An 11,318-nucleotide genomic window follows, 5' to 3' on the forward strand; every position below is an offset into this window, starting at 1 on the left:
AAGCAAAAATGGGTTGCAATTAAAGAAAAACAAGTCCGATGTGTGTTGTTTATGACCATTTTCTGCTTTAGCAGCTCAGTAAAGTTGAACATTAAAAGTTTTGTTTTCCTTTAAGAAATGAATTGCAACTTATAGCAAATTTTGTATGCAGAATCAAAGCAATTCAAAATCCTTATTTAATAATAATGATTATTATTTGAAGTATTTTAAGTATTATGCCCAAAGCAAATGGTTATAACTAAGTTTTAATTCAAGAATTTATGCAAAAATAGCACTATAAGTTAACTGAATCCAAAATACAGATTTAAAGCTACAAGAAAACAAGTTATTTTTGTCCAAATAATTCCCCAAACTTTCCCTTCATTTGTCATTTCCAGATGTTTGTCAATCCCTGTCACAATGCGCGCCATCATGAAGAAGGCCTCCACCATGATTCAAACTCGAGTCCAGAAGCCCACACCTGCAGCGACCGTCACCAGCGAACCACCCAGCAGTACAAGTCTTGTACCTGGAAGCCTAGCCCATCAGCTTCGATCAACACTGACGAGTCAAAACACGCCCGGTAGTATAAGACCTGTTGCCGGACAACAGCGGAGCATACTCAGTGATATGAGAAGCTCTATGGAGTCAATCTTAGTGCAGCCTGGCTCTGCCCTTGATATTGCAGCCTTGCAAGCAGACAATTCAAAAGTCGAACAAAACCCAATGTTGGCAAGCTTGCTGCAGCATGCAAATAGTGTCGCTGCTGCCGCTAACGCTACCGCTACGACGTGTCCTAAAGAACTACAGAGTCAGATATTAGCGACAGATGCCGCTGCAGCAGCACAGACGGCAGCTGTCAAGTCCAAGAGAAACCCAATGCTGATGAATCTGCTCCAAGAGCAAACCAAACAACCGGCTCAAATAATGGCAACCCCACTCTCGGCATTAACACCAGCTCCACAAGCTCCCATTCAGCAGCCCAGTCTCCCCTCTCCTATTCCTGGGAAACCAGTCAAGAAGCGGCGTAGGATCAAATCGGCAATGTCCACAGAGAAATCTCCAAGAAGACAATTTAGTGAGGACGAAAGTTCACGTGAATCCTCTTTTGATTTTGATGCAGGGCATGTTGTACCTGAACGTTCGCCCTCACTCCACACCCCTAAGATCCCAAGTGACTCCCAAGTCTTCTCTCATTTCCCGATGCCCACAGACCAGTCCAAGACATTCCAACCGTCGGGCGCAATGGAGCCCCCAAGAACAACTTCACAGACCGGTGAGCTTTCTGCACTCCTAGCAGACTTTGTTGATACATCTGGTAAAACCGGACGCCGGCAGAAGCGTTCAGACAGCACAAGTTCACAATCTAGTCTGGGTGGACGACCATCAATGTCCCCAAAGACACCTACCTCTTTGCCCATGACGCCGACATATGGTGGTGGAAGTAGTGCGAAACCTGGCATGCAGTCTCTCCACACTCCTGAGCATGTCATGCAGGCAGTGACTGACGCACCTCTGCCTCAGATCGGAAAAATGATGCCCCGCCCAGAGTCCCAACAGTCGGCAAGGGGCAACACTGATGCAGATGTCTTTGGCCCCCACAACACGGAGCTCTTTTCACCTGAAGAGTTTCTGGCGATTTCTGCAGCAGATGGTGATCCTGCTGAGGGCAATAACCAGCAGTATAACATCAGTGAGTCATTAGATTTCAATACAGATTCCAGCTTTGCAGATGATCTTATTGAACCCCCTGCTGATGTTGATATGGAGGCATGTGATGCTACAGCATTTGGGCTTTCAAGCGTCAATTTAGCTATTGCTCGTATGGGTGTACAGACAACCAAGTCTCCATCAGCAAGTGAGACTGGACCTGATGGCAAGATGAGGTCAGAGTTCAAGCTGTCCACAGCAGCTGCGCTCAGTGCATCGGCTGCGTCAGCTGGATCTACCCCACCCTCGTCAGGACAATCTGCATTTCAGAACATAAGTCCCAGCGTCGGGGGCAACCTTATGCGGATGGCATCTACGGACACTGTTGGTCCGGGCATGGCATTAGATTTAAGCATGCCAAGTTTGTCCAAGAGCCTTGGTAGTGCGGATTCCATGGCAATGCATGCTGCTCTGAGAGAGAGATCTATGAGCTTACCAGAGAGACATAGTAAAACAGTGCCTGGAAACCCACAGTCCAGTGGTCCCACCAAGAAGGTGATCAGAACACCTCCTGTTTCAAAAGGGAAACCAAAGAACTTTGTATCAGAATCTGCTGGCACCCCGCCACCTGAGAGCCAAAGCAAACGAGTACCAAAGAAACGAGGCCCGAAGAAACGCTCACGTGAAGCTTGCGATTCCCCTCCACCCAAACCAAAGGAAAAGAAAAAGACGACCAAGCGTCGTCGGATTGAAACCGACAGTGACTCTTCTCCTGCAGATGACGACGAGAGGGAGGACTTCTCTAGTGTAACGATGAGCTCTGAAGCACCTCTAAAGATGACAATCAAGATGATTCGAGTCAAGCCTGATCCAAAACCTAAAGCAAAAGCTCCAAGTACCCCGAGAATTAGAGTGAAACCTCTGACTCCAGTGTCAAGTTTCGATGCGGGTCAAATAGGTGTCGAAGGACTAGGAAGCAGTGAGATGGATTTGAAGCCCCAAGTTAAAGCAGATTACCCAGCATTACCCCTAAAAAGTGAATATTCTAGTCCAACAAAGCAGGAGTACTCACAAAAGAAGGATGTTGCGTTCATGTCCAAAGTCGATGCTCATGCTCCTCCTAAGGCTGACCCATACAAGATGGAGTCTGCATCTATTAAAAGACAGAATTTCAGCAAATCATCCACTGTTGCTTTAGCACAGTCTAAAGTGAGAAGTGACCTGAGCAAAAGTTTCACATCCAAAAGTTTATCGTCACAAAAACCATCGGGAATCCTCGCTAAAACTGGAATTCCTGGAAAGGTGACGCTGTCTTCAAAAACCAGTTCTCTATCTCAGATGAAGATGGGAGGCAAGTCTGACTCCCATACTTCATCATCTGTGTTCAAGACAAAAGTCTCATCTGAAGGTATGAGGAGTTCCCTTCAGTCAACGACCAAGAAAATCAAAGGAATGGATTCTCACACCAGGATTCTCAAGAAGTCAATGAGCACTGGTCAGAGGCCTGAAGGAAGGAAAGGAGAGATGAAGAAGTCGCCACTGCTGAAAAGTTCAAAGCTCAGTCAAGGATCACCAAAGGGGATTATAAGGTCCACAAGCTCAACATCTGCAAACTTGGGGAGTCAGTCAAGTTCTCTGAGTACGTCCAACAAACCCTCGCCACTTTCAATTCCACCTGCAGCAAAATCCTCTCCACCTACCTCTGAAGGACATGGGAGCACAACTGGTGCAACGTCTGCTGGTGACACAGCACAAACCCCTACAACTCCAACCAGTGCAGGTCCAAAGGGTGTCAAGGTTTTACAAAAACCTAGAAAAAATTCCCTGTCTGCGATTGTTGGGAAGCTCCAGGAGAGGGCAGGAATTTCTTCAATTTTACCCGGTCCTCCAGGGTCAGGCCAGGAGGGTGAGAACCCTGGCTCATCACCGGTGAAAGAGAAACCATTGAAAGAAAAAGTGTGTTCTGTAAAACCTCAAGATGGGGACAGTGGAAAGGCTGTGGTCTCTAAGCTTGTGAAGACTGACCACTCAGAAACATTAGGCAGAGTATCGCCATCCGGTTCAAGCAAACTGCCAAAGACAAAGCTATCTTCATCACTGTCAAAACCGTCTACTCCCATGTCTTCAAAACATGGATTGGCATCATCCGCCGCAGTAACAACTACATCTCTCTCTACTACAAAGCCAGTCAATACCTCTGGCACGTCAAAGGTTTCTGCCTCACCAACAAAACAATCATCTTTATCGTCATCCCTTGGTCCGAGCCTCCAGCGATCATCAACACCACCAAGTAAGCCCACCTTGTCCCACAAAGTATCACAGCAGGTTGTCCGTCCACCCAAAGTTTCAACCCCTCCGATTCCTCTCAAGGGGACAACACAAGCTGCAAGAACACCTCCGCCATCTGTTCATTCCATGCCCAAACCAAATCCGCTGCTTTCGGCAACTAAGGCAGCAGCCACACCCAAACCAGTGTCTCCTTTGAAATTTAGCCCTGCCACATCTGGAGCTTTGGTGTCGTCTATCTCAAATCCAAGTAAGACACCTCCAAGACAGGTTCTCTCACCAATCTCTCGGAAACCAATCATTTTAAGTCGGTCCTCCTCAACTTACTCATCTCCTGAGAAAGGCAACTCTAAAGTAACCATTGTTACTGTCATGTCACCGAGGCTTGCAAGACAGGCAGAGGCACTCAAGAGTGGTATGCCTGCAGATATAAAAACAGATAATTTCCCAGAAACGCAGGCTGTTTCTTCCCAATCTAAATCAGTAACTGCTCCTGTTGTTACCACAAAAGAAGGAAAGGCAGAACCAACAACCACACCCTCTACCCAAGCTGTTTCTGAAATTGAAAGTCTCCCAAAAGTTCCTAGCTCAGTCCAGCCTAAAAAGACGAGTACTCTTCAGGCAAAGCCGATTCCAAAAGCAGATGAAGGAGCTAAGAATGTATCTCTTAAACCAGGGACGAATGTCAAATCTCTGAGCGAAAGCAAAAGAGCAGACCCTGGACTGAAACAGAGCAAAAGTAGTAGTAGCACAATGGCAACAACTCCCCAAAACATCTCAAAAACTGACTCTTTGAAATCCACAACAGAACCAAGGGGTATCGTCGACAAACCCAAACCAGAACAGAAAACTGTAACTAAGACTAGTGTTAAGTCAGACGGAAACCCCAAGGAAATGCCACAAAGCTCTTCAACGGAAAGTTTGTCTAAGGCTAAGGAACTATCAACTGGAGCACCTGGACCTGGAATTTCTCAGCCCTCACAACCAGCAGAGAGACCTATGAAAAAAGCTGCAGGGGAAACTAAATTTGAAAGTAAATCTGCAGAAATGAAATTTCCAGCACCTGCATCGACCCCCAACATTAAGGCGGAGACCAAGAAGCCATCTAAAGATCTGTCTAACCTAAAGATGCTTTCCAATCCCAAGCGCCAACCTAGTCCAAAACATCAGCCAAGTCTTAAAGCACAACCCAAACCAAAGTTGCCAAGCCCCAACCGCCAACCCAGTCCGAAACACCAACAGAGTCCCAAACACCAGCCGAGTCCAAAACACATGCCGAGCCCAAAACATCAACCAAGCCCAAAACACCAACCTAGCCCAAAACACCAGCCTAGTCCCAAGCATCCAATGAGCCCTAAACACCATCCAAGCCCAAAGCGCCAACCAAGTCCTGTGCCTCAGCCTAGCCCAAAAGCTCCCGCACCCTCGCTTGAAGTTCACAAACCTCCGACACCAGTGCCACCTCCACCAGCGGAAGTTGAGTTCAAAGTTCCAAGTCCAGCCATTGCCCCAAGCCCCAAACCACCATCAATATCGGGTGTACCAAGCCCTAAAGCCCTTGGTAGTGGCAAGCCAAGCAGTCCACCTTTAGCAACAAGCCCATACTCCCCGGGAGTACCTAGCCCTCTTGGTTGTGGGAGCCGTATGATGCCAAGTCCTGGAGGTGTACCAAGCACACAGGGCATTAAGAGAGCTGCAACACCAGACGACACCGGACACCTAGCTAAACGAAGCCGATCAGTCAGCCCTGTCTACAGCCACAGTGGGAGTGAAGACGAGCTGATAATTGACGACCCTAACGCCCCGAGGTTAAGTCAACCCAAGGGGGAGCCCTCCATACCCAAAGATCGCAGAGGAAGTCTTCCAGAGGAAGCAGCCATCGCTTCGCCGTGTGCTGCTGTGGCACTTTCTCCTTGTGCCAAGTCTCCGTTGGTTAAATCACCTCTAGGTGTAAGCATCGGAAGTGGCTCTGAGCATTCTCAACTCAGTCCTTGCCTCATTGATGACGACCTTATGGATGAAGCTCTCTTGTCATCCATTGGCAAAGAAGACTCGTAGAAGAAAAGACGGAGCTTAAAATTAATATATTGACATGTACATATCTGTGCATTGCTTTGCATGTGCTATTTTTTATTTTTGAAAGGGTATTTTTTATTAGACTCTGTGTTGTTAAATTGGACATGTATGTGTGCAAACTTATTATAAACAAAATAAATTGTTCCAAAATGTGACACTAACTATAAGTCGGTTTTTGTTGTAGCCATATTCTAATAATTTTGCTTCAGATAGATTTTTTTTTATCTCTTTAAGTGTTTAGGAAAATGATAATAAGTGTATATTTTTTCTCAGCAATTTGTTCTGGTGTGCTTCAAACTTGTTATTAATCCCAAAAGACATATCGGGAATTTCTGTTGAAGGTTTCTCGCAACAAGGGACTGTGAATACGCTTGTGTTTTAATATATCGTTACTGGTCGGACGAAGCATGGTCAAAGTGATCTGTATGTAAAATATCACAACATTTTGCAAATTGGTTTTTGCACCAATTATTAATGTACTCGCAGCTAGGCTGCTCAAAACTTTTAGGTCACTAATGGGGATTATACTTGATGATCGAAAGGTCCATGCGATAGTTTATGAATTAAAAAAAAATATATATATCAAATAAAGAAATGAATGATTTACTTAAAAAAACGAATGTTTCTTTTTGCCAAACAAATACTTTGAAGACCACTCTTGATCAATAAACCCCATTTACCAGGAACTCCAAAATATGGAGTTTTGCAAAATCCATGCAAATTTACACTAAGGACCTTATACATAGTACCGAGCTTTATGGCAACTTTCAGTACCTCCTGACTCAATGCCACTTCATCAATGATATACATAGCACTGCTATGGTGCCACACTTGCATGGTACGCTTTTTGTGTTTACACTAAGTGACCTCCTATCTGTTGTACCAGGGGGCCGATTTCACAAAGATCTAAGATTGATCGTTACTGCAAATCAATCGTAGTTGCTAAGTAAAACGTGATGTCACAATACAAATCACTATGGTGATACTGACAATTTGTCTTGCGATGAATTTGATTGCTTTGTGAAATCGGCCCCTGTATTAAGCGTGGCGTTTTCACAAAGTGACACATATTAGTGTTGGTAATGTAAAACCCTTTGGTACAGTTTATTGTAACATGCGCTTTATAAGAACTCGTTGTTATTATTAGTATTGTACATGCTCTATGGGCCAATCTCGTTTTTGTCACTTTCACGGGGTGATATTTGTGGAAGCATTATTTGCTCATAAAAAAAGTTGCAAGAACGAAAAACATAGGTCACTTCCTGCACCAGTGACGATGTGCAATAAAGGAAAGAACTTTGTGGCAAGCAATACACCAGTATAAACCTTTCCATTGTTGATAAACAAAGTGCCGTGGTTGGCATGGCCAGCTAAATTGTAGCAAAACAATCAATCAACAGTTAAAAGAAAGTTAGCAAATTCAATGTTTTCTGTAAAAATTCATGAGCTGAAATATCTTTTATGATTTGTTTATTTGCTTCCAACGAACTCAACATACTTTTTTGTTACAATTCTACAAATTATGGTCTGTGATTTGTATTCATGGCTTTCCATAGTTTTCTAACCTTGGTTTTCAAAAACTCGGGCTTTGATGTTGTAGTAGAAAGGTCTATTTTAGTTTACTGTTCTGACTATTCACTTTTATATAGTTTGGTTTGAATGACATATAAATCTTGCCAGCCTGCATTCTGATAATACTTCTGTGAAAACACGTACATTCATGTGTTAAAGACACTGGACACCTTTGGTAATTGTCAAAGATCAGCATTCTCACTTGGTGTATCTCAACATATGCACAAAATAACAAACCTGTGAAAATTTGAACTCAATTGGACGTCAAAGTTGTGAGATACTAATGGAAGAAAAAACACCTTTGTCACATGAAGTTGTGTGCTTTCAGATGCTTGATTTTGAGACCTCAACATCTAATTCTGAGGTCTCAAATTCAAATTCTTTAGTGGAAAATTACTTCTTTCTTATAAAAACTATGTTACTTCAGAGGGAGCCAGTTCTCACAATGTTTTTATACTACCTCCCCATTGATCGCTAATAAGTAAGTTTTTAATGCTTACAATTTTTTTGAGCAATTACCAATAGTGTCCAGTGCCTGTAAGATAACCAGATGTTTTCTCAGAACCATCAAACATTCTGACATACCAATCCGATATAGTCCTCTTAAGGTTTTTTTTTCCACTGGCTTGAAGGTAAGTTATACCTTGGTAAAGCCCTGAAAAAAATAAAATTTTATTCGCTTTTGTTCTAAAGCACACTTTATGAAAATACAACAAAATTTCTGGTATTAAAGGACCATTACAGAATTGGTTTTTGCTAACAGAACAGTTGCTGGCAGTGTAAGCACTTTATGTAATACACCATATGTTATACATAAACTGACAAACCTGTAGAAGTTTGAGATCGATCGGCCATCTGGGTCTCAAGAAAATAGTGAAAAACCAATTACAGCGATAAACTCCAAACAGGAAACTAGTTTTATTTATTTCTCATCAAATATGACATTTCAGACATAAATGTTCCAAAGGGACGCTTTGTACTATCATCATAGACAGTGTAAGTTTTGTAAATTCCTTACTACAATGTAATGTTTCTATTAAAGGCACTGGACACTATTGGTAGTTACTCACAATAATTGTTAGCATAAAAACTTACTTGGTAACAAGCAATGGAGAGCTGTCGATAGTATTAAAACATTGTGAGAAACGGCTCCCTCTGAAGGAATGTTGTTTTTTGCGAAAGAAAGAGAGCATCTGAGAGCACCGACTTAGTGTCTCGTAACTTCTACGACCAATTGAGTTCAGTTGTTCACAGGTTTGTTATTTTGTGCATACATGTATGTTGAGATACACCAAGTGAGAAGACTGGTCTTTGACAACTACCAAAGGTTGCCAGTGTCTTGATAAGTGACTTGGTTAGATGATGTTTGAGCCTCACATTTTGGCAGGATAAATTGTGTACAGGAATTTTTATTCCCAAAAGAAAGTGTGTTTTCTGGTCCTGGTTATTTCACAAGGTGATGGTGACACTTAAAGGAACACGTTGCCTTGGACCGGTCGAGTTGGTCTTTGAAAATATGCCTCAAAATTGCGTGGTTTTCCTTTTACCTCATCGACTAACGCGCTCGGCCATTTATGCGAGTCAAGTTTTTGACTCCCATAAATGGCCGACCGTGTTAGTTCGCAAAGCAAAAGGGAAACCATGCAATTTTGAGGCAAATTCGTGTGGATCATTGTATGCTACTTTTAAAACATCTTTCCAACCATATGCATTTTATAAAACACGGTTATACAAACACTTTTTATAGACCAACTTTTTATAGTCCAATTGAAGGCAATGTGTTCCTTTAATCTTCATAAACTGCCTCGTGTGCTGATAAACAAGGTTAACAAACTATAAAATCAAATAAAAATCTTATGCAGGTATGTAGTCACTATGGACTGGTGGACCAGGAGATGTATGTATTTTGTCCACAAAAGGGTTCTACTGGTACATGTACCACTTGACCTTAATCAAGCATGCTTAGAACATATTGGCCGCGTGAACTTGAAGAGGAGGTACAAATGTTTATAAACACAACAGATTTTATACAGGTATGTGGGACACTGGGCCAGTCTAAATTAGTAACAAAATAAACACTAGATCGGTTCAAGAGCAACTGAGTGGTGTCTTTTGCCAGAAGTTTGTGGCCCTGCATTATGGGGGAAAAGGTTTTAGAAGATTAAATATTGAATCAGGCACAGTATATATAAAAAAAGAGCTGGTAGTCTCATACAGGACCAAGTGTTTTTTTGTAATTTTTTTAATTAAAAACTGTTTGGAGTATCCATAATTGTGCACTTGATCACTTGGTTTATCCCAACATTTGCATAAAATAACAAAGCTGTGAAAATTTGAGCTCAATTGGTCGTCAAAGTTGCGAGATAATAATGATCGAAAGAAAGAAAAAAAAACTTGTCACACGAAGTTGTGTGCTTTCAGAAATTACCTCTTTCGCAAAAACTATGTCTACAGGGAGCTGTTTCTCACAATGTTTTATACTATCAACAGCTCTCTATAGCTCATTACCAAGTGAGTTTTTGTGCCAACAATTATTTTGATTAATTACCAAAGGTGTCTAATGCCCTTGAAATAGATTATAAAAAGCAATGTGGAAGTATCTACCCACTCATTGACTTTGCTATTGATTTAAAGTGACAATCTGTATTTATTTATTTGCCTGGCAAACTGCATTGAAACAATCCTTGCCCTTTCTCAGTTTTTATCCATATCCGGTATAAAAGAGACATTACAGAGTTGGTTTTTGCAAACATAAACATTTGCTGGCAGTGTAAAAGCACTTTATGTAATCCACCATAAAACATAAATAGAAAAACCCGTAGAAGTTTGAGATCGATCGGCCATCTGCGGGTCACGAGAAAATAGTGCTAAACTTGATTACACTTTTTGCATGGCATCGATTCAAAACAGAAATGAATAAAACGCTCATTCACTGAGCAATAAGAGTGTTGTAACAATAATATGCATTTCTTAATTAGCGCTATTCACCCCAGAAGCCTCCCAAAAAGCCAACAAGCATAAAAACTTGCTAAGCACAGAATAGTATAATGCAGAAACAGGTCACCAGCCAAATTTACATTAAGTTTGCATTGTTGTAGCTCAGTACCTGGTTCATTTCTTGCTTAGCATGAATAAGACACATTCATGTAGTACTTTGTAGTTAGTTTACAAGATGTTGTGGCATAAACTGATTGCGGCCAACCATGCCAGAAAAATCATTGGGTTCTTTTATGCGAACTATATAACACAAATTTAACATAAATATAGGATTCGAACTGCCTCTAGCTACCAGGCAATCTCGATGGTCTAGTTGATAAGACACTGCTCTAGAATTGCAAAGGTCGTGGGTTTGAATCCCACAAGAGCATTATGCCTGTGATTTTTTCAAAAAGCTCAAGAGTACACAGTGCTATTACATATGGGTAAAACCAAGATTAATAACATGAATTTTATAATTCACTGGTACTATTTCTTCAAGTGTAGGCCTACAGTGTGCCGAGATAATTGTAGGTGCTGTACTTAAAATAAATAAGATTAGATTACACAACTCATTGATCAAGGACATGAGTGATGTGTATAGGATTTGAACTTGCACTGTAATGACAAGAGTCCGAGTGTATTGTCCCCAGCCATGACACTTGTGTCCTTAAGCAAGGCACTTAACCATTGCTTCGTCTTTCGGATGGGACGTAAAGCCGTTGGTCCCATGTGTTGTGTAACGCATGTCAAAGAACCCAGCGCTCTTATCGAAAAAA

At 42.0% G+C, this 11,318-nt stretch overlaps 1 protein-coding gene across 2 annotated transcripts in view; it reads left to right on the forward strand.

Annotated features, from left to right (window-relative positions):
• The window catches only part of LOC139940137 (uncharacterized), a 31,802-nt gene extending 20,505 nt beyond the window's left edge, over positions 1–11,297 (forward strand). For both annotated transcript variants that reach the window (XM_071936392.1, XM_071936393.1), the window contains exon 16: positions 378–11,297. In XM_071936392.1, the coding sequence (XP_071792493.1) occupies positions 378–5,973 (5,596 nt within the window). In that variant the 3' untranslated portion in view covers positions 5,974–11,297. The remainder of the gene's footprint in view (positions 1–377) is intronic.
• Positions 11,298–11,318: the final 21 nt, after the last annotated feature.

This window comes from Asterias amurensis, chromosome 7 (assembly GCF_032118995.1).
Source record: "Asterias amurensis chromosome 7, ASM3211899v1".
NCBI classification, from domain to species: domain Eukaryota; kingdom Metazoa; phylum Echinodermata; class Asteroidea; order Forcipulatida; family Asteriidae; genus Asterias; species Asterias amurensis.